The following is a 27,597-nucleotide window of genomic DNA, read 5'->3' as shown; positions in this document are numbered from 1 at the left end:
ATCACGAAAGGCGTGGATCGGCTCACCAGCCGCCGACTCGGGATTTTGGGCAAAGCACGGACGGGAGCCACATTTTCTCACCGCCAAGAGTAGCTGCGATACCCGCCATATTCGCTCATACTCTCATACCACAGTTATGGGATCATGGACGGCACTGCTCGTGGCGTACCTCCTTGGAGGCGTCACTTTGATCCCTCTTGTCGGCCTGGCTGTGCTCATCCACGCGCATTACGCTTTTCCGTACCGTAATGATCGAGAAAATTCCCACGATGACGACGATGACGATATAGTTCAACCCGGCGATGACACGTTATTGTTGGACGAGGCAAGGAGGTCAAAACCCGCGGACGAAGCCAAAGCCCGTGCAGCCCATGATCTCGACGTCACCGCGGGATACTTCGCCGTATGTCGCGAGTATGTGCCCATGGGACTCAACGCCAAACCGATAGAACGCGCCACACCCCTTGGGTCAACCACCGTCGCTGCTCCCAGCCCTAGTGTCTACCAAACGATGTACAGGAGCATATTCGACCGCAAGCCAGTTGCTGGGCCGCTTGATGGCAACGGCACCAACGGCAGCATGAGCCAACGACCGAAAAAAGCGGGCAACGTCTTTTACGTCGTCTTGAGGTACGTCGCCCATGCCATCTTCCAGGAGCTTGAAAGACTTTGAAAGCCATGACTAACCTGTGCGCTCTCCTCAGGCATGGCCATCTCATGTTATTCGACGACGACGAGCAGCTCGAAGTACGTCATGTCATCTCACTAGCTCACTACGACATCAGTATATACTCGGGTGGCGATGTCACACCTGAAGGGGAGTTGTTTATCAAGAGAAACGCATTGTGCCTGTCGAGGAAAGTTGGCGGTCGCTCAGATAAACTGGCTCTGGATGGCCACGTCTCGAAGCCATTCTACCTCTTTTCTGAGAATTGCTCTGCCAAGGAAGATTTCTACTTTTCTCTCCTGAAGAATCAGGAGCAGACATTTGGTTTCGACTCCAATGCGCCCATCCCAAAGGGTTTCGAGGTGAAGAACATCATTTCTTTGGTGCAAAGACTTCACTCTTCCGAGGACCACGTTCATTCGAGGTGGCTCAACGCTATGCTGGGCAGGATATTCCTCGCCGTCTACAGGACAAAGGATTTGGAGAACACTATTCGCGAGAAGATCACCAAGAAGATTTCCCGAGTCAAACGCCCATCGTTTCTCGCCAATATTACCATTCAAAAGATAGACACTGGGGAGGCCGCTCCCTTGTTCACAAATCTCAAGCTCAAGGACCTCACCGTTGAAGGGGAATGTCTAGTGGAAGCGGACGTGAGGTACACGGGCAACTTTCGCATCGAGGTTGGCGCCACGGCCAAGATTGACTTGGGCTCGAGGTTCAAGGCTCGAGAGGTCACCCTATTGCTCGCCGTCGTTCTCAAGAGAATCGAGGGCCATGTACTATTCAAGGTCAAGGCACCGCCCAGCAATCGACTCTGGATGTCCTTCCAAACGATGCCCAAGATGGAAATGGCCATTGAGCCCATTGTCAGCTCAAGACAAATTACATACACGCTAATTCTACGTCAGATAGAGAACCGCATAAAGGAAGTATTCGCCGAGACCCTGGTCCAGCCGTTTTGGGATGACGTACCCTTTTTCAGGACGGAACACAAAACGTGGAGGGGAGGCATCTTCCAAGACGATGACGCTGTAGAAACGTCGAGGCCCGTAGAGGCTGCGTCGGCGGATAATGATGCTCAGCCGCTGGAGAGGCCGGAGGAGGACCAAGATGTACCAAATGAGGCGCATCTCGTCGAAAGGAGCCACACCCACCACACCCACCATTCCCCCGTGAAAGCGCAGCAAGCGAGCACGGGCCTCTTTGGGAAGCTTGGAAGGAGTGCCAACGGCAGCGCGACATCAATCTTGTCTGCCAGCACTGGCTGTAAGCCTGCGTCTTCAGCTACCGGCCTCTCTCGATCGCTCAATATCGTCAGGAATGCGACGGATCCGGTGGTGGGCACCGAAACTGCACATGCCGATCTTTATAAACCGTCGTCGTCGCCGCCTGACCATGCCACAAACTTGATGGCGTCGTTGGCTTCACGCTCCCAAGACGCATCCCCGGTGCACTCCCCCGTCGGGTCGTTTGCAAAGGCCCAGCTGGGAGGCCACTTACGTCGACGCTCGTCATCATCATCCAGGGAGACTGAGAGCAGGGGAAATACAGAGGACTCGGAGAGAGCCTCGAACTCGATCCCCAAAGGCCGCCGCAACACCGCTTCGTCAGCCGAATCCGTCGCTCGCAGTGAGGACTCAGCCTCGGCATCTTCAGCGCGGCCCGCAACTAGCTCCTTCAAGTCACATACAAGTTCCCTGGGTAGGAGTTTCTTTGCCAAGCGCGAAAGCGGGAACAGCTCGTCATCCGAAGCCGTTTTGGCGGGTGGCGAGCTAAAGAAGACGACATTAGCAGCCGTCACCAACGCCGCGGAGCACGCCAGGCAATGGGGCTGGAACGCGATACGCCGCCAGAAAGAACAGCATCGCAACGGCGACAAGGCTTGCCAAATCGATCTTAGCCGACCCATGGGACGAGGCCAGCCCCTTCCGCCCCCCGGGACTCCTCTTCCCGGTCCAGTGAATGGAGCCGCGATACTTGGATCCACGGTAGCCAGGCGCAAGACCGCCGCCACTGCTACAGGATCGATACCTGAAAAGGTCTCGTTAGAGAATGACAAGAGCGATGAGGAATCTCGCGCCTCCCAGCCACCTCGCCTTCCTCCGCGACGACGACGAAGGGGGGCAAGCCAGCAACAAGAAGAAGACGTGGAGCAAAACATGTTGGTCGTCGCCGCCCCCCCCGACGAATCACCACCTGGGACACCTGGCGCACCTGGCGCACCTGCCGCGGATGCAGAGAGGGATCGTGACGAGGCGTGGGTGAATACTGGCAGAAAAAAACTGGCGATAGCGTCACAGCCCGGACTCGAGGTGGACCCGGAACCAGAACCGTTGGTTCAAGCCTTGGCAGCTTCTATGTCAACCACTTTGTCACAATCTTTGTCTAATAGCGTACAAGGTGCCCCCCAGTCTCCATTTTCCCCAAAGGTGAAGGCGGCCAAAGGAGGTCCTTTAATTGCCGTACCCGCTTCCATTGTTGTTGGTGTTGTTGGGGTTTGTGATGACGATGACGATGGTGACGATGGTGGCGACGGTGGCGGCGACGACGATGACGAAGACTTGTCCGGCTGGCTGCAAGACACGGACCTTGGTAACGAGTAGTGGCATTTACTCTTCAGAAAGCTTGCGACAAATTCAACAGGCCCCTGGCGTAGTCGTCGGGCTTTTTGGCCTTGTCGTCACTAGGTAGACGTGGAAAGACACGGCGAACAAGAGACAAGAAACGCGCCTCTGAACGTTTGACGGTTGAGAAAATCAGCAAACTTGGCACTTGGTGCTTCAATTTCAAGTGCAAAACGTTTGAACCTCCGCCCTCCTTCCTCCCCCCCCTTTTTTTTTTATATATTTTTTCCTCATCATGTTGTTGCTTTTGAGCATTGGCGGCGCATGGCGCTAAACAGTAAGTAACGTAACATAGAAGTATTTGGTTGCGCGTTGTGTCAATCCTAGGAGTTTATTGAGTAGAGTCCAATACAAATCATACATGGATACCACCCACCCACCATCTTTGAAGAGGACAAAGTAGATGGCACTGCTTTTGCGAGTGGTGGTCGCTTGTCGTGGAAAATAAATGCATCTTGTGCTGGGGAGTGCCATTGTCGCCATCCCTTGCCTTTGCATGTTTTAATCATGTTTTCTTCTCAAATACAGAGAGGCCGAGAGACATTCATTCCACGCTGAATCGTGTTCCAACACGGCCGTCTTCGTCCTGTCCAGCTGTAAAGACATGGAAAACGGAAAGCGAGCTTGTCGAAATGCTCCAAACGGCAGGACGACCGAACCCGGGTCCCATGCCATCTTGGTCATCTCGACGCCTTCACCACGCAGACGCAACGGCCTCATCGGCCTGGTCCTCGACCAGCGCACGCATGACGGGCTCCACCGCGGTCCTCGTGCCCTTGAGCCCCGTCTTCTGCTTCGCCCGCGTCCAAAACGCGGGGCAGTCTTTGCTGTCGCAGAGGACGTCCTCCAGCGGGCTTAGTCTCGAGCAAGTGCGGCAAACCCTCAGTACGTCCTGGAGGCTGCTTTCCTCGGCTGCCAGCCTCGTGTGGAGCTTGAGCAACGACGCCGGGGTGTCGTTCCGGCACGCGGGGCAGAGGGCCTGGCCTTCGTCTGCGAACCTGGCGTGGCACACGAGGCAGCGGGTGGAGCGCATGTAGGATTCCAGCGTCGTCCTTTTGGTCCCGGCCTCGCCGCCGGCTGCCTGGTGGATTTTCTGGACCTTGGGCATCTCGTCGTACCACTGCCGCACGTTGGCGCCGACGAGGTTGAAGATGCGCTCCAGCGGCGGAATCAGGTTCTTGGTGATGTAGTACTCGGCATCCAGCTGCCAGTGCGGGTTGGCCAGGAGATCCTCCGGGGACACGCTGCGGTCGGCCAAGCGCGCCCCGGGTGCCCCGGTGATGACGACGTACGGGACGCGCTCGCCGTACTGCGGCTCGGCCCTCGCGTCTTGGAGCATCTTCTTGGCGCTGATGAGGGCGCCGGCTGGAGGCACCCCCTTGTCGGAATAGGTCCCCAGGCGGACCTCCCTTGCGAAGCAAAAGTCTTGGACAGACACGGCGCCGCGCATGATCTTGCCGCACTGCGTCTGGAAGTACTCTTTGATCTGGCTCAGATCGGCCGTCTCAAACAGGAGCTTCAGCGCCTTTTCCTCGATCTTCTGCTCGGCCGGGGTCCCGTCCCGTCTCACCGTCTCAATGCCCTTTGCGTCAAAGTCGGGCGCTGTTTGGCCTCTGCTCTCGTACTTGTACCCGACGTAGCGCTTCTTGGCCAGCAGGACGCAGGGATGGTAGACCTTTTCGAACTTGAGCTTGATGGGCCGAGGGTTCGTGTCCGAAATAGCCTTGGCCATCTCGTCGCCGATATCAAACGCCTGGTCTCTCGTCCTCCCTTTCAGGTACACGAACAAGCTGTCCGTGTCGCCATACACAACCTCCGCGCCCCAGCGTTCTACAGAGTGGATGTAGGCGATTGCGCGCTCGAGCGTCTCGCGTCCGGTCTGGACAATGCTGTCCGCGATTTCCGAGCATGGCATTCGCCCCGAGAAGGACGCAGACGTGTACCCGTAGGTGACGTTGGCCAGCAGCTTCAGGGCCAGCTGGCGATTGTTCAACAACCGTTGCAGCACCTTGTCGTCCTTGTCCTTCTTCATGCCGCTCTTCACCATGACTCTGGTTTCCAATATCTCGGTCAACATTTTTGCGAGGAGTGACTTTCGAATCTCCGCCTTGACGTACATCATGCCATTCGGCGCAATGTTGATGTGATCCTGCAGCAACGCTAGAAGACCTTGCTGCCGTTTGTATTCCGTGAAGCCCATCTTGCTCATGCCTCGCCAGCTGGCGACTCGTCCGAGGAACGTGGAGTAGCAATAGTTGTAGGCAATCATCACGCTCGGGTACAGGCTCTGGAAATCCAGCACCAGCAGCGGGCTGCTGTAAAAGGCGCTCTGTGGTTCCATGACCAAGGGTAGACATTCCAGTGCGTTTTGGGCGCCAACCTGTTTGCGGCTGGGGGAAATCAAGACAAAGTTCTCCGGTTTGGCGATGCGAAACATGATGGACTCAACCTTGAACTGCGAGCCCCGGGAAAACACTGAAAAAAAGTCCACGCCAAGAAGTCGCGCCTGCTCACTCGTCCTGGATACGAGCTCGTTTGCTTCCAGGATTTCCAGGTCCATGATCGTGCGCGAGAGATAGTACCCTACAATCTTGCCCACATCTCCGCCCTTGCCGCTCTTGTACCAGGCCGTCAGGGTTCTCCAGGAATAGTGAGGCACGCGACGATGCAGGAGGTGCCACACCACGTTTTCGAGAGTATACTGAAGAAGATTTAGTTCGCCTCGCATCGCTCTCCATATATTGATCATATGCCGTCCGGTTACGCGAATCGTAGACGTAGTGTTGAAGCCCCAGCGGTCGCTTTCCCTGCCAAATCTCCCATGTGAATCACTCTTCACCCGCGAAAGCCCGTCACAAAGATCGTAGTCATATTTGAACCGGGCTCGTTCTACAAGGTAACCCCAAGAGCTGCCGTGCACTTCGTATCCGGTCAATATATCAGGGTCGTATGTTCTCACAATTTCAACCATTCGAACTATCACGTCCAACTCGGATTCTTCCTCCAAAACTTCTGCTCCTGTTGCTTTCTGCATCACCCGTTTCAGATTCCCTTCCGAGGAGAGCACAATAATGCCTGATTGGATTGTGTCGGACATCTTCTGGCTATGTCTCTTTACTTCGTCTGTTTTGCAGGCCCAAAACACGCATTGGATCGCATCCTCTTCCGGGTTGGGGACATACTTGCCTCGAGTGTTCACGTGGATCTCCAGGCTCATAGTGCTCATGTATTGGACCTCATGCTCAACGCTGGTTGATGTCGTTCTCTGAGTATACTTGAAACCATGCTTGTTCTTGGGCGTGGGTCCATTGATTTGGGAAACCCAAGCTCCAGCGGCAGGGGCAATCCGTCCAAAGTGTTTCTTGCCAAGGTGCTTCGATCTGTCGTCAGCCTCCAGCCATTTTGCGACCTCTTGATACGCTGGAGGTATCTGGATGAATTCCCAGTTTTTCCAACTACATTGGAGCATCTGCTGCTGTTGTTCTTGTTCCAAGATTTGTTGTTCATGCAGTGTATCGGGTCTTATGCCGGAACTAGTGGAAGACAAGCCATCTGCCTTGAAAGGAGGTAGAAACAGCAACGTATTGCTCTGCAGACGATATTCACGGCCTGCATACTCTCGAGGCCGATGAGGAACGTCTTGCTCCCTGCTGTAATAAGCGTCCTGATAAATGACGTCGGGTTGATTACAATCCCTCATAGCCAAGCATTGGCTGATTGTGGGAGGCAATCTCGAGAAAGTAAGGTACGGGCTGAGAATTGCCTGGTTAAGGACTTGCTGGATCTTCCTGCTTGCTTCTTCTTCATGCACAGAGAGAGTGGGCAAACTGGGCGACGTGGCTGAAGGGAGGGATGCGTTCATAGAATCATCTAGTTTCCCGCGTTGAGTCCGACTATCTAGGTCGAATACGACAGCTTTCGTGTGGTTGCCCTCTACCATGGATGAGGAAGATTTTGGGTAAGAGAGCTTCTCCAATCGTCTTCTATCGCTTGTTTCATTCTGATGGTTGATGGTGGTCAGATCGGCATGATTCGAGGCACTAGCAGAAGCTGAGGCGGGAACACTCCTGTCTTCGACGGTAAGTAATCCGGGACGTCGACGTGCTGGCGATCCTGATTTAAGGGTGTCATGAATTCGCGGCTGCGAAAAGTTTTCAGCGCTGCCACTGGGCAACATTGTCAGCGCTTCATGTTGCGGACTACCGGTTCGTCGGGACTTCTCTGTGCTGGAGTTCGGGGGTCTTCCTACTAATTCCCGGTCCTCAGCCACACGTAAAAGCACTTGTGATATAGGCGTACTATGAAGTGTTCCCGTTTTGAAAATGCTGATGCTTATGCCCGGTATTAGATCCGAGGAAGACGTTGGCACATTGATTGTTTCACAATCATTTGCCGCTACCTGAGCAGCGACAGGATGACGTGGACAGTTGTTCTCATATCCATCCTTTGCTGAAGTTATGCCAGAGACACCTCCTTCGTTATAGTCGCCTGGGCCATCTTCATCTCTTGCTTCGATTTCTTGGAGAATTTTTTTCTCATCAACCTCAATGCTACTGGTTGACTTGTCGACAAATGGTGTCTCGTTCGAGGGTAGTCCCAGAGCGGGCAACAAGTTATGGGGGAAAAGATCTTCAACAGACTCTAAAGTAGTATGTATCTCCTCGGAGAGGTCAACCTTTTCTGTGAAATTTTCGAAACCTGGTTTCTGATTGTCCAAGCCGACCAAGTCTTCCTCAATGAGGCGCTTGGCTTGTCCTTTATACTCGGCTTCATGAATCCAGACTTGGCGGTGAGATTGCCTAGGATCAGCTGACATTGTGACCAGTTGATCACGAGGAATATGGCTCTTTCCCTGAATGTTTTGTGCCATTTGTCTTTGACGTCGCTTTGCTTCGTCTCTCCATAATCCTGCCATGCTATGAACCAGCTTCAAGTCACCGGGAATGGGGTGTAATCTTTCAACGAAATCATGGTGCAGTAGCCTCTGCTGGATTAATTTTCGGTTGGCAATGTGTTGTACACAGATATCCACTTCGATCGAGCAATGACTGACTCGAGGTAGAGAGATATCGTCGGTGATATTCTCGTGTGAAACGGACTGACTATGCCAAAGATGGGGAGAATTAGACACCGGGTCATACTCGGGGACGGGAGATCGAAATTTCGTCGTCTCTGAATCTAAGTAGTCGCAGCCGTACAAGTTGTAGTCAACCATGAACTGAAGAAGATACTGCAGGTGGGCTTCGTACGGCTGAAACGTTGTTTTCATTATAACACCCTGCTGAAGAAGGTCCGCCAGTCGGTTCATAACGACAGGGTTGAACAAATATATCTTGAGGAAAAATCGAAAGCCCACGTAAAATCCATAAAATGGAGTGCCCTTCACGAGGGTTATCCGGGCGACGAATTTGGCATCGTCTTCATGCTGATTCCTCCTGTAGCTTACCGCTAGTGCGTGATCGATGGAAAGATGGAGTTTGTAAATGTATGCTCCAACTGAATTATCTCTTAGTTTCGGAGACATCAAAACTCGGCCATGATGAGACGTACCCTCGTCTGGTGACAGATTCCCGTTATACTCAACGTATAAGTAAGGGAAAGCTCCATGAATATGGGCGCAAACCTTCTGCCCGGTCTCCGTAGAGCCAAATATGCGCACCACAGGGACTTTGGTCCCCTTTGCTACCTGAGAAGAACGGACGTCGTTTCGGAGCTGAGGATCATAACGAGTGGGGTTCGCTTGATAATGATCAATGCAGTTGAGTCGAACTCGGAACAAATTCATGCTTTTGCAGCAAAAGTCCCCATGAAGAACACCCGAGAAGATGTACGTATATCATTGCAGGCAAGATTTCGAAACCGCCTAAGCCGTACTTGTCACATCAGGTTGGGTTAAGGTACAGTAGGTAAGGTATATAGCAGGGAAGTTTGTTGTCGAGGATTCGCGCTACCGCAGTAAACTACGCGGAGGGAGGGGGTCCACTATATCACGTGGTCACGTGGCGATAAGAAGCCTTGGTCATCATCCTTTTCGCCCAGGAATTACATCTTGGCCGTACATACATCCATCCATTTGCCGAATCTATCGGTCATGATCTAGTGTGCACAGTAGGCATCATTTCTCGGACTTCTTTCCTGTTTATCCTCAGTCAAACAATCCTCAGAAGTTAAACATCCTCACAATGCCGCCTCCTCCTCCGCGCAAGCCAGAGTCAGGCGCCGCCAATAAGGAAGAAAATATATACATCCCTTCCTTCATTAGCAGGAAGCCATTCTATGCAGGTGAAGACGGTGACGACAATGATTACCTAAAACATCAACGACGAGAGGAAAGAAAAGACTTATCGACGCCAACATGGTATGACCGGGGCAGAAAGACCGGCCCAGCTGCGACAAAGTATCGCAAAGGAGCTTGTGAAAACTGCGGCGCAATGACGCACAAGGCAAAGGATTGCTTGAGTCGTCCGAGAGCGAAAGGGGCGAAGTGGACCGGCAAAGACATTCAAGCTGACGAAGTCGTACAAGACATCAAACTCGGCTGGGATGCCAAGCGCGACCGCTGGAATGGCTATGACTCCAAAGAGTACCGCAATGTTGTTGATGACTTCAACCAAATGGAGGAACTTAGAAAGCAATCACAAAAGGCCCAAAATGGCGATGAAGGAATCGAAGATGGCGACAAGTATGCCGAAGAGAACGACATGAGCAAACACCAAAGCACTGCTACTCGACAGCTACGAATACGTGAGGACACTGCCAAGTATCTACTGAACCTTGACCTTGAGTCCGCGAAATACGACCCCAAGACGAGAGCGCTGGTAGACGGGGGAGCCACTGGTGGCAAAGTCGCAGATCTTTACGCTGAAGAAGGGTTTCTGCGGTCGTCAGGTGAAGCGAGCGAATTTGTAATGGCGCAACGATACGCATGGGAAGCGCAAGAGAGGAGCGGTGACACGTCACAACATTTACAAGCGAACCCGACTGCAGGGGCATTTTCTCGACGAAAGGAGGAGGAAGAAATGGAAAGGAAGCGTGCAGCGCGAGAAAAAGAACTGCTCGAGAAATATGGCGGAGATGGCCAGCAAGCAGTGCCTGCCGCTTTACGAAGCATGATGATTACCGAGTCAGAGAAATTTGTGGAATATGACGAGTCGGGGTTAATCAAGGGAGCACCACGCAAAGCTGCCAAATCGAAATATGCGGAGGACGTCTTGATCAACAATCACACTTCGGTCTGGGGCAGTTGGTGGTCGAATTTCAAATGGGGCTATGCATGCTGTCACTCGTTCGTGAAGAACAGTTATTGCACAGGAGAAGCGGGCAAGGTAGCCTGGGAAGCGGCAGAGCGTCAAAAAGCAGGAGGGAACTTGATTGAAACCGCCCAGGTGGAAACCGAGTCTCCTGATGATGAACAAGTGGCTACCAAAGTAGTTGAGACTGGTCCGAGAAAACGCACACTCGATCATATGTCTGGAGTGTCCGAAGCAGAGATGGATGAGTACCGCAGAAAGAGGGCTGCGGCGGACGATCCGATGGCCAACATGCTAGGCAAGGACAAACTTTTGAGCTAGCATGATTCGTGAAATACAAAAGACGCAAAAGAACCAGAGGGCACCCGGGCTCGTATAGCTTAATTTCGCCTTCTCGACAATTGTCCCATTACCCGAGGTAATCCATTTAACAGAGGGGGTCGCAGTTCTGGAGAAGCCTCGCGGTCATTTCGCTGTCGCGCATCACAGGAGGCAGACAACAACAGAGATTACGGTACTGGTCATATCATTCCCTTTTGTATCCTTTGGCCAACGCCGCAAGCCATGAAGTAAAACGAAAAATTTCCTTCCTAAGAGTGGTGGATCTAATCAACCACAGCAGTACATGATCGGAGAGCCGTCACAGCTAATGTATTTATTCGTCATCCTCCTCCTCTTCGCCATCAGCACCACCCTCGGCGGCCTTGGCCTTCTTTCTGCGAACGCGACCGGGACGGCCGCTGCCGAAAGGCGAGTTGAGAGCAAAGTCAATGTGCTTTTGAGAATCGAGACGGACGATGAAAGACGGGACATTGACGATTTGCTTGCCGACACGGATGTGGCGCTGGCGAATGAGAACGCGGGCGTGATGAATGGACTTGGCAAGGCCGAGCTTGTAGACACAAGTCTGAAGGCGGCGCTCCAAGAAATCTTCGAGCTTCAGGGCAAGGACGTAATCCAGCTTCATGCGAGACTCGTCGAGCACACCAACGCGAACGAGACGTCGAATGAGGGCATTGCCTTCGAAGAGACGTTTGGGGTCCTTCTCGTCGAGAGTAAGCAGTTGACTGAATCCACATATTAGCATGTAATCGCGACATGGCGTTACGACGAGCGGACAAAATTTGAGCAACACTGCAACTCGGGGTGGGAAACGCGCATACCGAGCAGCACGACGAATCTTGGACAAAGTCAGGCCGACTCTCCAGACCTCACGCTTGTTGCGGAGGCCATACTCGCCTACGAGCTTCAACTCAGAGTCCCTGTTGCAGATTCTAGTGTCAGTCCTCGTTCACAATCGACTTAAACAGAGTCAAGCTCATGTTCAGTGGCCGGTGGTACTGACAATCGAGCAGACTCGAAAGGTCTGCGGGGGACACGGGATGTCTTGGAGTGGGCGCGTGGAGGCATCCTGACAAGCTGTTAACGACGCGCCATTGTGTCGAGTTGAAATCATCTTCACTTACTTGACTTGCTCCTCTGATGTTGGCTGGAGATGGAATAAGTGCAACGCAATCTCGAAATTCTTCTGATTGTGGGGAGGTAAATTCTCGGCCGATGTTGTTCCATGTCACGTGATGTGACCGCCGCTCAGCCCTAAGTCTCGCGCACATGGGTCGCAAATCCAAGCCATGACCAATGCCCTAGTTGCCTTTTGGCGTCAAAATTGATCTGTATTATCTAATCAACAGGCTCCCACAACCCACCGCAAATTCCACCTCTACTCACCAGCGGAGGCCCTGTTTGTACACCTTTCGCTTGTACTCAATCACGAACCCATTGTTCGCCAAATAAGACAAGATGGGTCACTCTTACGGAAAGCGAGCGGGCACTCGCGTGCGTATATCCTTTCGATATCGAATTGCGACAGGAAAAAACTAACATGGAAGCAGTATGCCTTCAGCCGCAACTTTCGCCAGAAGGGCATGATCGCCCTGAACACTTATCTGAAGACATACCGGTTGGTGCTTTCGACATGTGGACGTCATTAAGGGTTATGATTCTCAGAGAGTACTGATGGACGGATATTATAGAGTGGGCGACATCGTCGATATCAAGGTCAACGGGGCTGTGCAGAAAGGGTAAGGACTAGTGGGAATGCTGGAGCAAATCGAGCGCTGTTTTTTTTACCCCGGTGGAAATGTTGCTCGTTATAGCTTGCAGACACTAATCCCTTGGCGAACAGTATGCCGTACAAGGTCTACCACGGAAAGACTGGTGTCGTGTACAACGTCACCAAGTCCTCCGTCGGTGTAATCATCTACAAGAAGGTCTGGCATCGATACATTGAGAAGCGGATCAATGTACGAGTCGAGCACATTCAGCCCTCCCGATCCCGCGAGGATTTCTTGAAGCGAGTCAAGTCCAACGCCGAGGCCAAGAGAAAGGCCCGTGAGGATGGTGTCACTGTTCAGGTCAAGCGCTTGCCAGCTCTGCCCCGGGAAGCCCGCACTGTTTCTCTGACCGACAACCCTCCTGAGACCGTTACTCCTCTGCCTTATGAGACGACGATTTAAAGAGAGGAAAATAAAAAGGGAGGGAGTCGGTTTGAGGGAAATTGTCCAGTGCTTCATTTTTTTTGTGGTGTTGCGTCCGGATGGGAAAGAACTCAGCATTGCGAGGTCTGTTTTTCGATGTCTATAAGAGGATAATTCAAGTGGCATCTACACATTTGTCCGCAGGTGTTGCTTGTAAACTTTTGAGTAGGTCTGTGCCTGTCTTGCCACAGGTCTTTTACGAATCATATCAAAACAAGGTTCCTCGTTCTTCCGGAACACTAAAGACGAAGGACTGGGTCGAATTGATGGATGCTGGCGTCGTCCATGTTTGCTTCGAATTTCTTGTCTGATCTCACGCCAAAGTACTTGATGCTTCTCAGTGGTATGAGGTTTACTAACCACCTAAGGCATGAGTTTCATGGTCGCTTTATAAGGTCTTTACCGTAAAATAGTCTGCCTCTTCGTATAGCAAGTCGAGAAGTGCGTTATAAGTTTTCCGAAACAAGCTATTCGGCATTCCCTGGGAATAGATGGATCAAACTTCCAGAGATCTTGACCGAAGATAGTTCACATTACCAGAGATTTGTGGTCGTTACACTACCGTTGTGGAAGAGGTACCTCCTGCGGCTAAGCTCGCTCAAACAGGCTGGTCCGTTTGCTGGACCTTTTTCTACGCAATATTTTCAAGGCTACATGATTTATTTACCATTAGTCCGGGATAGCTTTTTGATACGTGAGGCTATCAAACGAAATAAGGTGACAGTACAACCCTTTTCGCCCCATTGACACAAGGGTCATATTTTTTGCAAAGGCAAGAAAAGCAATCAACACTTCGCCGTGTCTCACTTCTTGCGATCAGGTCGCCTCAAATGACGGCTTTGAACTGTTGAACGTGAAATATAAGTGAGGATTGAGTCAATGGTCAGGATGGGATGGGATGGAAAGCAGAGTCCAGGATTACATACCTTGTTGTGAAGAGTATGGAGTGCTCCGTACGGGTACTCAAATCTGGGGTCACTGAGCAAGTGCGCAGGTGGTCATGGTACTTGCTCCTTGTCCGTGAACCCCGGGCCGGATTATTTGACCAGCCGCGGCCTGAGCGTCATCAGGCCCCACCATAGTACTCAGCCACTATGAAGCTGTCACCCAACACTTGCCCGAGACTTGTTCTCGCAGCTGACGAGTCCCTTTACGACGGCTTCTCCTTGACAAATTCTTAAAAACCGTCGACATCGTGTTAGCGGTTAGAATACTCGTTCTCTGGCTGCGGGACTCGCCAAATCAACCTCAAGCCTGCGCTGCGCCTGTGCTAATACTATACTTATACTGGCCCTGCCCTCACTTCGCTGTGGGGTGAGTGCTTGCTTGCTCACAACATCCTAACCACACTCGGCATTGACTGCACCCTCGCCAAAGTCTCTACAACTTTGTAGAGACTGCGCCGCAAGTCGCAGCAATGACATCCTTGAGAACTACGGAGCATACAAAGTACGTCATTTGCCCAGTGTCGGAACAACTCTTGCCTGTAGCTGCCCGTAGCTGCCCGTAGCTGCCCGTAGCTGCCTGTTATTGTATTGTATGTTGACTTCCGCATAGGACCGATCAGGAGCTTGCCATCAGCATCAAAAAGGCGACCAACAGCGATGAGATCTCCCCAAAGCGCAAGCATGTGCGAGCATGCATCGTGTATACCTGGGACCACAGGTCTTCCCAGGCCTTTTGGTCAGGCATCAAAGTGTACGGCACTGCCGCAGCTGCTTTGCGACAAGGTTGAGGGCTAATCCATCTCAACCTTGCATTAGACAACCCATCCTTGCCGACGAGGTGCAGACGTTCAAGGCTCTCATCACAATTCACAAGGTTCTCCAAGAAGGACATCCGTCTACGATCAAAGAAGCCATGGCCAACAGGAGCTGGATTGATGGCCTCAGCCGCGGAATATCCAGTGACGGCATCCGTGGCTACGGTCCTCTGATAAGCGAATACGTGTATTACCTCCTGGCCAAACTTTCCTTCCATCAGCAGCATCCCGAGTTCAACGGAACCTTTGAGTACGAAGAGTATCTCAGTTTGAAAGCCATCAATGATCCGAACGAAGGCTACGAAACAATCACCGACCTCATGGTGTTGCAGGACAAGATCGAGAAGTTCGAGAAATTAATCTTTTCTCATTTTCGTAGTGTTGGCAACAATGAGTGTCGTATTTCTGCTCTGGTGCCACTTGTGCAAGAGAGCTATGGAATCTACAAGTTTATCACGAGCATGCTCCGCGCCATGCATTCAAGTATGATCCTGAGACGGCGATAGGCGTCCATTACACGTGAGCTGGCTAACGATTTCCGCAGTCACGGGAGACGACGACGCTCTGCAACCGTTGCGCGAAAAATATGATGCTCAGCATTATCGCCTGGTCAAGTTTTATTATGAATGCTCTAACCTGCGATATCTCACGAGCCTGATAACCATTCCCAAGCTGCCACAGGACCCGCCAAACCTGCTGGCGGGTGATGATGAAGCCCCGGCACTGCCTGCAAGACCCAAGCAAGAGATTCTGCGGCAGCCCAGCCCTCCTGCCGAACCAAAGTCGCAAGAACCCGACGAGATCTCCGAGTTCTGGAAAAGCGAGTTGGATCGTCAGAATCGGGAATATGAGGAGCAGCAACGAGTTCTCGAGGAGAGGCAGCAGACGGCGCTGCTCGCTCAACAGCAAGCCCAGCAACAGGCCCGGAGAGAGTTTGAGGAACAGCAACGCCGCCTCGCAGAGCAGCAACAACGGGAGCAGGAGGCGCTGCTAGCGCAACAGGCACAATGGCAAACCCAAGGCCGGCTGGCGGAGCTGGAACGGGAGAATCTCAACGCGCGCGCCCAGTATGAGCGCGATCAACTGATGCTGCAGCAGTACGATCAGCGTGTCAAGGCTCTCGAGGGTGAACTGGCGCATTTGCAAAATAGCCTTGGCCAGCAAATGACTAGCAAGGACGATCAGGTCCGGGCTCTGCAGGAGCAGGTGAATACCTGGAGAACAAAGTACGAGTCACTGGCGAAGCTCTACTCCCAACTCCGGCACGAACATCTCGATCTCCTGCAAAAGTTCAAGGCTGTGCAGCTCAAGGCCGCCAGTGCGCAGGAGGCAATCGACAGGAGAGAAAAGCTGGAGCGCGAGATCAAGACGAAGAACCTTGAGCTTGCCAACATGATCCGTGAACGAGACCGCGCCCTTCATGACAAGGACCGGCTGAACGGCAGTAACAGGGACGAGGTCGAGAAGCTAAAGCGAGAGCTTCGAATGGCGCAAGACAGGGCAGACAACCTGGAGCGTAGCAAAGGCAACGAGCTCTCGACAATGCTGGCCAAGTATAACCGCGAGATGAGCGACCTGGAGGAAGCCCTCCGCAACAAGTCGAGAGCGCTGGAAGAGTCGCAGGAACGGATGAGAGATGGCAACTCTGATCTTGAGCAGCTTCTGCGAGACAAGGAAGTAGAGCTGGAGGTGTACAAGGCTGGGATGGACGAGGCCCTGGTCAAGCTGAACGACTTGGAGAAGAACCAAGGGGCAACCGACGAGGCACTGGACGGCCAGATTGATGCCTTGATCATGACTAACCTGGAGAAGATCAACGCCATCATTGACTCTGTCTTGGAGGCGGGAGTAGTCAGAGTCGACGATGCTCTCTACGAACTCGACTCGTCAATGCAGGCTGGGAACCAGAATGCCTCGCCGTCGTTTGTGCTGTCGCAGATTGAAAAGGCCTCGGACAGCGCCACCGAGTTCGCGACGGCGTTCAACAGCTTCATCGCTGACGGACCCAACAGCACCCACAAGGAGCTTATCAAGGCCATCAACGTCTTCGCCGGCGCCGTTGCCGACGTTTGCAGCAACACCAAGGGCCTCAGTCGACTCGCGACCGACGACAAGAAGACGGATTCGTTGATGACGGGGGCCAGACAGTCGGCGGAATCCAGCATTAAATTCTTCCGCAACTTGCTAAGCATCCGGCTGGAAGAGCTGGACACGGATCAGAAAATCGACGTCGTCATCAACAGAAATCACGACGTTCAGATGCATCTCCAGAAGCTGAACAAGCTGGTAGAGGCGTTTGCCCCCGGTTTCGGCAAACTCGCCAGCAAGAAGGGGGATCTGGGTGTTTTGGTGGACTCGGAATTGAACAAGGCGGCCGATGCCATTGCCGCAGCCGCTGCCCGCCTGGCCAAGCTCAGGAACAAGCCGAGGGAGGGATACTCTACGTACGAACTCAAGGTGCACGACTGCATCTTGGACGCAGCACTGGCCATCACGGATGCGATAACCCGGCTCATCAGGGCCGCTACCGTTGCGCAGCAGGAAATCGTCCAGGCGGGCAGGGGGTCGTCGTCGCGCACAGCCTTCTATAAAAAGAACAACCGGTGGACCGAAGGCCTCATTTCTGCGGCAAAGGCGGTCGCTTCGTCCACAAACGTCCTCATTGAAACCTCGGACGGCGTCTTATCGGACCGCAACAGCCCGGAGCAACTCATTGTGGCCTCGAACGATGTGGCTGCTTCGACGGCCCAGCTGGTCGCTGCCAGCCGGGTCAAGGCTGGCTTCCGGTCCCAGAGCCAGGAGAATCTGGAGCAGGCCAGCAAGGGAGTCGGGGCAGCATGCAGAGCCTTGGTACGCCAGGTCCAGAGCATGATCCGCGACCGCAGCCAAGAGGACGAGCAAGAGGATTACTCGAAGCTCGGGGCTCATGAGTTCAAGGTGCGCGAGATGGAACAGCAGGTGAGTGACAAGGACATTTTTTTCCTCCTGGGTTTTTGCAATTTTCACTTGTTTTTATCGCCTATTCGGCTCGCCACCACCAGCTGGAGCTCCTCGTTTGGGGTTTTCCAAGTCCAGACGGATGTGAGGCCTCTTTGCCAGCTTGGATTTGCGGCTATCCAGTCGGCTGCGGTGGTATCGTGGCATCGTTACATGCACGACATTCGCCCCCCCCTTTTCTCCTTCTTTCCAAGCCTCTTTCTTTCTTCGAGGACTTTGCTTTGAGTTTCCCTTTGGGGCACCACACCCCCCCTGTTACAGCTGACGACATGGCGCTGCCTCACTTCTCGTTCAATCCATCCCCCATCTTTGGATGCTTGAATGCTTCGGTCATTCGGGCATTGGAGCTACCCGAGCCTTTTGACGGATCGCCACCACTTGCCTACCTTGACGCATCCACACAGCCCCTGTTGGCCCGCTTTTGGATAGTGTGTTCCGCGAATGATCCAGACGTCAAGTTATGACGCGTGCTCGACTGAGAGCCTTGTGGGCATGGTGGAGCTGCGTGGCGCTGCAGAGTTGCAGAGTTGCAGCAATCAAGCAACCCCTTGATCCTTGATTGGGACAGAACCCATCCGGGGAACCTGGGCAAAATACTTTGAGCGGAGCGGCTTCTATGGTGGTGTCTTGTCCACAAGGCGCATGTGCACTGCCTATACACTGCCTATACGGCACCCAGGGCACCCATCCCCAAGTGTGCTGGTTTGCAAGGAGGCCTCAACATGGGCCGACGAGCCATCTTGCTGACAGGATTCCCCCCCTCAACAGGTCGAGATTCTCAAACTGGAGAATTCATTGGTCGCGGCTCGACATCGATTGGGGGAGATGCGCAAGATCTCCTACCGGGAAGAGTAGTCGTCCAGACTGGATCTACGAACAAGCGTCATGTGGGAGCGGACCTTACGGGAAGTGCCATCGGTGCCTGGCTTGAAGAGGGGAAGAGGGGAGAGAGAAAGAGAGTCAAGACTGTACTGTACTTGCTGTTCTTGTCAGCATGGTGCTATTATACCACAAACTCGGCGCTCACGACTTGGCCGACGACTTGGCCTTGTCGCTCTTTTGTCTGCGTCCATCGTTGTCGCCGTTTCTTTATGCTTTGCTGTGCCTGGCCCCTTGCGTGGGCCTTGAATCCCGTTGCAGCTACTGCATCAGCCCATTCTTTTCATCTTCCTTGGCAAATGGCAAACATGGCGCGTGACATCTCTTGAACGTCTTGCAATGAGAATCGTCGATGGCAACCAACGTGCGGTTCAACTGGCCTTGCTGACTGACACTTTTCAAGCAGCCGTACTGTGCCATTCACTATCTCATCATTGGCTGCTGCTCCTAGATACTCTTATCAAACTGGGCTAAAATATGCCGGAACCACGAATCGACCCGTCGAGTCCCTAACCCGTTCCCACCGCGGTCTGGATCTACGTTGTACGACGGAAGGGGGGATCAGCGAGAAGGGGTAGACGTAAAACAAGTCGGCCACGCGAGATCTGAGGGCTTGTGGAGATGATGGCGTCTTGGCGGGACGGGCGAAAGAAGGAGATATGACAGGACGGGAGTTCGGAGATGAAGGCACGGAATGGCGGCCGAGCAGTTTCGCCACGACTGCCATGGGCGCTCTTGCCTGGCCGGTGCTGTGCAAGCGAATAGAACCTCATTGGGGGAGAGACAAGAGGTTTTGGCGGGGCGCCCTTTTTTCTTTTTCTTTTTTTTCCGTGGACGGCCCTTTGCCGGTTTGCTTTGGGCTTGATTCGCGCATGCGTATTCTCAAGTTGGGGGGACGGGGGGGGGGCAAACTCCCGGATCGCGGCTTTCACCTGGCTGAAGCCTCGCGCGAGTATACTCGAGTCTGGTCTCGCTGGCAAGGCTCCTCGGCATGTGCCGGTGCTTGTTCCTCCAGTCCCTGCGTGGACCCAAGGACAACGGCTCGTCAGCCTTGTCTGTAGGCTAGATATTCCCCGTCGCATTCCCACGATGCCGACATCGCGCCCGATCCCACCCACCCACCGCTTTTAGCGCCGGATGTCGGGTTGTCGAGAAACCCGGGCATGAGAAGAAAGTTGGTGCTACATCCGTCCATGTGGCGTCACGCAGGGCTGTGGGGCTGGGCTTGCTCAAACCTGTCACATGAGCCGGATGGCCAGGCGATGCGGCGGCGGTGCGGCGTCGTCGACGTCGTTTCCTGGCTCGATGCGACGGGAACGGGTTGCAACGGCAGGCCAGATGCCCGACGCTGGCTGGTGGCTTGACGAGAGACGAGCGACGAGCGACGAGCGTCCGGTTGTCGTGTTCCAACGGCCTGTCACGGCCCCGTTGCTGTTTAAGCTTTCTTGGGCACACTTTTTTGAGGTGCCAGAACGGGGATTTTTTCGTGATCTCGAAGGAGAGGGGGGTGTTTCTACCTCTACCCCATGTTTGGGCGCCACTGAGCCAGGAACGACGATGGATGCTACCGAGTCCAAAGTCGCCTTGCAGTGCGGTAAACTCGAGGGATTGGTTTTGGCTTGTCGTGTTCGCTGCTGGGGTGCGCTGCTGGGGTGCGCTCTGGTACGCTCGATCCAGGGTTTCTCGCAAACTATGCGGGGAACAGGGCGCGGGGCGCACCTGCATTCCCGTGGTGCAAACTTGCAACAAGGGCGATCTTGGGTCACGCGGATTGAGGTCCGAGGTCGAGTCTCCAGGTTCCAGGTTCGAGGTTCGAGGCTCGAGGTTTGCTGAAGCTTCAATTCTCCCTCTTGGCCTGGTGGGCCGTGGCTTCCATCTTGGGGCCCCTTGGACTCTGGCCGATGCCCTCGACTTCTTTTTTTTTTTTTTCCCGGCCAAGAGGAAAACAACTCTGGCGGCTCGTGTGGGCGTATTCCTGAGCCCCAACACGTCAGTCGAGCACACGGACAGCAGCCAGCCCATCGACCCATCAACCGGGGGGTTCATCAACCCGTCAATCATCAGTCGTCAATCATCGGCCTATCGACCGCTGCGTTTGCAGCGCGGCCTCTGCGCGACGAGGGCTCGTGCTCAGGTGACCGCCAAGGCCTGCAAACTTCCCTGCTCGGTGGCGGCGGGTTTCCACCAGACTTACGTCTGTTTGGGCGGCGTGAAATGGGCGGCGTTAAAATGGGCTGGAGCCATTTCAGATGGGTGACACCACCGCCGGGGCTTTTGGCAGCCAGAGCGGCCTACCGGGATTCTCTAGGATTTCGAGTTTTAGCAACCCGAAGCAGCATGTCTTCCGGGCTGCCTCTTGTTCCGGCCGAATGACAGGTGCGGCACGGACTTGTTTGCCGACCAAAAAGTCCCAGGCGGGAAGACTGTGAAGGGTCGGGACTAATTAACCATGTACCCATCAAGGTTTGTTCAATGGCATCGAGGTACCAGACTAAGGCTCCTCTACGCCATCGGTATATGCCGTGGACATGGACCTGGCACACTCTCAGTCTTGCGTTTGCTGCCTACCAGGCAGGGAGTTGGCTCTGCGCAGTAACCCCAGTGACCAAGCTTCAGAAGACGCGGGAGACGGTTGATTCGCTGCAGGGCATTTCTTGAATGCAATCGTCCGTCTCGGGGAGCTCACGCGACTAGGCATGTCATTTCCGACCGTTATGCAATCGAGACGACGATCCAAGTTTTGCCGTGGCGAGCAGACATCAAAGTCGCCTCCACAAGGCCAACGAGAAAAGCCTCCCATGATATGAAAACACAGCCAAACTTCCTCTGCTGTGGAAAAAGCCAAGTCAAAAATCAGGAACAAAGGAGGGTGTGCGAATCGGGCGGCCTGGCTCGCTCGCTGATGCGGGATGACGGCCAAGTGAAGGCAGAGTAAGTGGGTGACTGGTCGATCGGTCCAGAGTCCGCCATGTTTTTCCCCCGTGAGTAAAGAACAAAGCCATCTGCCACGAGGAACAGCAGCAGGCAGTACGGACAAACGGACTACCGACTGCGGACTGCGGACCGGCTCGGTTTTTTTGGGTTACTCCATTTCAGACGGGAACGTAAATGCTGTCACTGTCAATTCGCCAATAGGAGGACATGAGGAACGAGTTGGGCCGTCCGAGGGGCGTGCAGGGGTGTCTTTAATCGCCGCTCCCCCTCCCCTCCCCCCCTTCCACAGTGAAGTGAAGATAAAGTGATGACAAGATGTGGAGAGGAGAGGAGTCGATCTAGGCCAGGCGGACCAGGCGTTGAGCTGGTTTGATTTGGTGGGCCCCACACCATTGACGACATGGGCGAGATGCGAGATGCTGATGGGAGGAGATTGACATTGCAAAAAGAAAAAAAGTCAAGGGCAGGCAGGACTGGGCATATGGCCCCTCTACCCTGGGGTCCAAGGTGCGTCGCGACGACGGAAAAACTCCCACGATTACCTCCAGCGCATCTCGTGCCAAACATGACAAGATGACAAGATGACGGCCCCACGGGACCACATTTTTCGCCATTGCTTTTGTGACACGTCGAGTGGCCATGTAACGGCCATGTGCGCAGCCTGGTCTGTTGCTGCCTGTTGCTGTTTGGTGTTGTATGATGTTGTCTGGAGACGAACTGCAGGTACGGAGAACTCGGCACTCGGGTGCTTGATAAAAGAATCTCTCCGGACGCGCACAACATGCTATGAGCAAGTTCCTCTGCAATTGATTCCGTCTTCCCTAGTCCCTGATGGTTTCACGTGGCAAAAGCAGACAAAAGAGTAGCATCATCTGAAACGCCGGTCTGCGCCAGTACAGACGTGCGATGTAGGGGATGGAGGACGGAGGACGGAGGATCCATGGGCCATGGGCCATGACTGTCGAGTCTCGAGTCTCGGCCCATGGAGCACCGCCCCGAGCCAAGACGCCCCGTGATCAATGCTCATCCCACGTGGTATGCGGACCCCTGCCAGATATTTTGATACCCTGGGCACCCAGAACGGGGTTTGCGAAGCTTGGTGAGTACCTGTGGGATGTAACCCCCCCTTCGGAAATATGAGGGAATCGATACAACGGCGGCGCAGCCTTGCAAGGCCCAGTGTGCGATGCGCCGTCGTCAGCATGCAACTACGGCAGAGCGAAAAGCAAGTGGACCCAGCCGCTGTGCCCTCAGTTTGCTGCTGCTGCACCTGGGTAGTTGCAGAGTCTCAGCGTGTTAATTATAGATGCTCCCCGTTAAGTTGGAAAAGAAAGTACGTGCTCGTAGTGGTAGAAATGCAGAACTGCAAGATATTAATAAATGCTTTTTCTGCAGGCCCGAGGAAATGGCCAAGCGTATCCAAGCTCGACACGACCACGGACAGGATCTGGTGATGGGTTCGGTTCCACGGCCTACGGCCTGGAAGGAGGTGTACGAGGCACTCCGTCGGCAAGTCAGTTTCAGATCCCATGACCGGGTATATATCTCTTTTTTCTCTTTTTTTTTTTTTTTTGTGTTTCTGCATTCTCTCCTTTTCTCCTAGTTAGCGGAAAACGAAAAAAAAAAAAGGAAATCCACCACGCGATGCCGGCCTTGGCCTCAGTGGTTTTGATGTGGCCAACTCTGCAAAGCGCACCAGACATGTGCGCGGGTTATAAGTGTTTGCTCTCTGCCCGGTGGAGTCTTGTGGAACAGCCGTGCCGATGATTGACGAGTCTCTGCACGGGAGCCGACCGCCAAACCGCCAAACCGGCGGCCTGACTTGTTGTTTTCTTTGGCCACCCATTGGTCGTCTTGACATGGCCGAGACCGCAGCATCGTCTCTTTGTCCTTGTACGGAGTGGAGTACCTTGCACCTGAACCAAAGCAAGGCTGACCCACATCTTGGTCCTTACTTGACTTGGGACAACCTGTAGTACATACAGCCAAGCAAGGGAGATGGAGGGATGCGTGAGCCTTGAGCATGGCTAGGTTCAACAGTTTTCTTTTCTATGCCATAGTTCATTTCCCGAGACAGAGGGCGCTTTAATCCGCTGCCCTGATTTGCCATGTCGTCGTCCCCTTGCCCTGACGGAAGGGGTTTTGCGGCAATGAAAAATTTCATCATCTGATAAAACTTGTCCGTCAGCAATGCGCACTGTCAACAACTGGGGGACACTAGAAATTTGAAACCCCCTATTGGCGGTTTGTTTGGCGGTTCAAACGTCAGCCCATGCCGACAGACGCCCCTCCCTGCCTTTCCATGGGGTAGGAAACCATAAGAGGCAGCGCAAAATCTACTGATGAATTTCTTTTTTCTTCCTTTTCTCGCATTAGAAAAGGAGGGAAAAGGGGGAAGAAAAAGGAGAAAGACCGAAAAAGCGGCAGGAAATGCTAGTCCCCGGCAGCTAAAGCGTGTCAGGTCTGCCACGTCTGCCCTCGATTCCGCAGCCAAGATGACGATGCGAAACCGCACACGACCTGTTGCCTTCATCGTGGGTTGCTGTCTTCGAGGGTCCGTACGGAGGTGGTGTTGGTGAGAGTGGTGAGTGGTGACTGCACGATTCCCAATTTGCCCACATGTCTCATTGTTGCATGCGGGCAAGGCGACCAACGCCCTCACTAGCCTCTTGGGCCTGTTGGTCGACAACGGTAGCGGGGAGTCGGGGCCATCTGCATTCGGCTGTCCAGTTTTCTGCATTAATGCTTCCGCGAGGACCGGCAAGAAGAGGGCTGGGTTATTCGTGGTGATGGTAACCGTCGGTCTGCGTTCAGGAAGAAACATTGCCATGCAGTGCCGGCAAGGAAAACAGACTTTCAGTAGTCCGTAAAGATTTAAAGGATGCTCACAAAGGGAGGGCTCGGGCATGATAATGCCTCGTCTTGATCTGTTGTTTTTGTAGATGGTCAAGTCGGTAAAGTGACTGGACTGGCTCCCAGTGGCAAACCCAATGAGGGTTTAAGCACCGGCAAGTCATGCCCGGGAAGGTACGACGCAGGCAAAACGAGTAATCCGGACTGGCGGGTTTCGACACACCAGGACAGAAAGTGTGGTGATACAAAGAGGCACGAGCCAATGGCAAGGGCCATTTGCTGATAAATGGATTTCGGCTTACGGATACGGGATACAAACCGTCAGGATTTCACAGCCAATGGCAGCCATTCGACTGACCCTGTAACATCTGTTCGTCGCGACAAGGACGGCAAATTCCAATGCAAAAGTGCGGACTGTGGACTGCGGGCTGCGGACTACATACATAGCAATTGCCAAATCGGAGGATGCCATGGCAAAGCAGAGATGCGGCAAGCGCCCAACGTGGCCGCCGGCATTGCGTTCGCGTCGACACTTGTGCACTCGACAACATTGGCCATCGGGCTTGGCTTGCATCCGAGATCAGCGTTGCAGCCTCCGCGCCGGTTTACTTTGCAGCGCTGCAGTGCTGCAGTGCTGGGACGCCTCGCTCGCACCGCACACAGCTCCCCAAGAAGGGTCAACCCCCACCTTCCCCCCTTCCCTTGACGCTCCTTCCACGATCCATGGTCAGCTTGTTGCGTCAGCTTGTTGCGTCGTACTCCGGTACCGACTTGCACGAGGCAGGGTTGGGGGCTCCACCACAAGGCTACGTCGTCGCGTCACCAGTTGACCCTCCCCGTTCTCTCCGCTCCGCCCCGCCCCACTCGACCCCACCCCACCACACCCCCCTCCCGGCTCTCGGCCCTGCGCGCTAGTGTCCAGGTCTCGGAAGTCGCCCAGGTCGCTGAAGGCCTGTATCACTTGTCTCGTCCTAGCTAGCAAGTTGCCCTGGGAAGGTAGTAGTTAGTGTCCGTGGTACTGTCTCGGCGCGCCATGCGTGGGGGCTCCTACCACGTGTGCATGCGGGCTTTTCTGTTGATGAAAAAGGGAGTGGGTGGATGGAAAGGATAGTGAGTGGGCTTTGAGCGCTGCCTGAGCTACGAGGCTGTTGCTCAACTGTCGGCGGCAGCAACTGGTGAATGTTTGATTGGCCTCGCAGCAGTCGCATCAGCTGCAACCAGTTGGGACCCGGCGGGGCTTGCCCTGAGGCGAGGCAAGGTGAGGCTAAGCGAGGGCGAGGGAGGGTAGGGGGTGTGAGGGGTCCTCCTACTCACTGGTTTGCATGTCCTTCCTGGGTGACTTGGGTCCTGTACTATGCACGTGACCCAGACTAAATATCCAAAAGAGGAAGAGAGGTACACTATATTACGTAATGCGCGCAATGTCTGTCACGGCCGATTCCCTCAGCTCAGCAGGATTTCTTTTGGAAAAAGAACAGTCATCGCGACAGCCATCTGATAAAATAAACCGAAACGATAAAAGGCCGAGGGAGAGATCAACGGCCCGAATTCTGGAGGTGGCGTCGAATTTTCTATAAATCGAGGCAAACCGAACCCGTGCGGCAACCGATGTAGCCGAAGCAAACGAAGCAACCGATAAAGGCCAGGCCGGTCCAGACTGGATATAGCATCAAGGCGCATCGACGTGCATGGACGTGCATCGACCCGCATGGGCAGGAATGCGCGCCGTGGGAAGCTCTCGAACGATCCATCCCTCCATTCCTCCATTCCTCTATCCCTCCATCCCTCTAGCTGTTTTGCCTGGCCGTCCGTGGGCGGCTTCGGCGCTGCTTGCTTGCTTAACAAGCAAGCACGGACGGCCCATGGCTCTCCTCTCCCACCCCATCCTGCATCGCTTGGTAGCCAATCCTTAGGAGCAAGTCTCAGTGCTGCCAAACGCTCCGTGATTATGAAGAAAAAAAAAAGGGGGGGGGGGGGGGGGGGGGGAAGACAAATAAAAGAAAAGAAAGGGGGCCCCAGCGCTTACTGCCCTGCCCAGCAGTTGTCCGGCCCCGTGCTGGCTCACATTCCAGATTCCAGTATTCTACGCTGCCACGCTTTTTTCCCGCTTGATAAGTGGCCAACAAACAAACAGCCATGGCGATGGCGATGGCGATGGCGATGGGGGCCAAGCTGCCCTGCCCGTGTCCAGCGGAGGGAGATGAGAATAGACGAGTCCGTACCGACTTCTCCGTAAAATTAGGATAAAACACGCCTGAAAACAAGGAGAAAGCTGCCACCTTTCCCGAGCATGTCACATCTCACGCAGCCTTCGTTACCCTTTCATGCAGGCGTACCATGCTGGATTGTAGTAGCCCCATGTGGTTAGCACGACTCTGTATATCTGTGCTTGGCGATGGGGCCGGATGGCAACGGCATGTGGGCCGCCATCACTCAAGAGGTTTGTCTTTGCGAAAGATGAAATGCGGACAAAACGAAGCGAGTTGCGTGACTAAAATAAAAAACGGAGAAAATTAGAGAAACACTAAAACAGAAGGAAGAAAAAAAATAAAGAAAAGGCCATCAGAGGCTGGCCGACTGAGGCTGCTGTGGACTTGCGTTTGCATCTGGCTGCTCTGCCAAAGGGCAAGTTGGTTGGTGGTGGCGCCTTCCATCTCGTTTGTTCTCTGTTTGAGCAGCCCGTTTGGCTCACGCCAGGGGTGCCGCTTCCGCGCCAGGGCCAGCGCCAGGCCCAGCATCAGGCCCAGCTGAGCCCAGCTCCTCCTCTCCTTTTCCACTAGCCGCAGTCAGGCGTCCTCGCCGTCGCATGCTTGCTGGGCCACGGAGTTGCAATCACCGCCGTTGCTTTTGCTTCAACGCCTCTTGGTGGCGCTGTCACCGCATGCATGTTTGCTACCTTGCTGCCTCGGCTCAAGGTGTTGCCCTCGCACGCGTTCGTGGATAAATGTAGATCGTTTTGAAACGATCAAGAGTATCTCACGTTTATCACGATGTATGCGAAGTCGTACGGGATTAGGAGGACATGACGTGGGATTATAGATTTTATTCGCAGCCAAGTAACTAGTGGACAGGAATCAAAGGCTGTCAAAAA

General features: G+C 53.9%; 6 protein-coding genes across 6 annotated transcripts; 4 read left to right on the top strand and 2 right to left on the bottom strand.

Annotated features, from left to right (window-relative positions):
* Positions 1-136: 136 nt before the first annotated feature.
* On the top strand, positions 137-3,273 carry UV8b_04129 (uncharacterized protein; the record flags this gene model as incomplete). The annotated part of the gene is made up of 2 exons (XM_043141627.1): positions 137-630; positions 705-3,273. 2 exons carry the CDS (start codon positions 137-139, stop codon positions 3,271-3,273), a joined length of 3,063 nt encoding a protein of 1,020 aa, XP_042997561.1.
* A 715-nt stretch (positions 3,274-3,988) lies between these two features.
* UV8b_04128 (uncharacterized protein) lies at positions 3,989-8,602 on the bottom strand (the record flags this gene model as incomplete). The annotated part of the gene is made up of 3 exons (XM_043141626.1): positions 3,989-7,460; positions 7,544-7,592; positions 7,765-8,602. The coding sequence occupies 3 exons, from the start codon at positions 8,600-8,602 to the stop codon at positions 3,989-3,991; spliced, it is 4,359 nt and encodes a 1,452-aa protein (XP_042997560.1).
* Positions 8,603-9,476: 874 nt separating this feature from the next.
* UV8b_04127 (uncharacterized protein) lies at positions 9,477-10,865 on the top strand (the record flags this gene model as incomplete). The annotated part of the gene is made up of 1 exon (XM_043141625.1): positions 9,477-10,865. The coding sequence occupies one exon, from the start codon at positions 9,477-9,479 to the stop codon at positions 10,863-10,865; it is 1,389 nt and encodes a 462-aa protein (XP_042997559.1).
* A 334-nt stretch (positions 10,866-11,199) lies between these two features.
* On the bottom strand, positions 11,200-11,954 carry UV8b_04126 (uncharacterized protein; the record flags this gene model as incomplete). The annotated part of the gene is made up of 3 exons (XM_043141624.1): positions 11,200-11,611; positions 11,708-11,806; positions 11,890-11,954. 3 exons carry the CDS (start codon positions 11,952-11,954, stop codon positions 11,200-11,202), a joined length of 576 nt encoding a protein of 191 aa, XP_042997558.1.
* Positions 11,955-12,344: 390 nt separating this feature from the next.
* Positions 12,345-13,060, top strand: UV8b_04125 (uncharacterized protein; the record flags this gene model as incomplete). Its single annotated transcript, XM_043141623.1, has 4 exons — positions 12,345-12,380; positions 12,437-12,504; positions 12,578-12,625; positions 12,730-13,060. The coding sequence occupies 4 exons, from the start codon at positions 12,345-12,347 to the stop codon at positions 13,058-13,060; spliced, it is 483 nt and encodes a 160-aa protein (XP_042997557.1).
* A 1,438-nt stretch (positions 13,061-14,498) lies between these two features.
* On the top strand, positions 14,499-18,695 carry UV8b_04124 (uncharacterized protein; the record flags this gene model as incomplete). The annotated part of the gene is made up of 5 exons (XM_043141622.1): positions 14,499-14,530; positions 14,639-14,779; positions 14,845-15,326; positions 15,388-17,801; positions 18,609-18,695. The coding sequence occupies 5 exons, from the start codon at positions 14,499-14,501 to the stop codon at positions 18,693-18,695; spliced, it is 3,156 nt and encodes a 1,051-aa protein (XP_042997556.1).
* Positions 18,696-27,597: the final 8,902 nt, after the last annotated feature.

The sequence above is a fragment of the Ustilaginoidea virens genome, chromosome 3 (genome assembly GCF_000687475.1).
Source record: "Ustilaginoidea virens chromosome 3, complete sequence".
Classification (NCBI taxonomy): domain Eukaryota; kingdom Fungi; phylum Ascomycota; class Sordariomycetes; order Hypocreales; family Clavicipitaceae; genus Ustilaginoidea; species Ustilaginoidea virens.
This window is presented reverse-complemented; position numbering and strand designations above follow the sequence as displayed.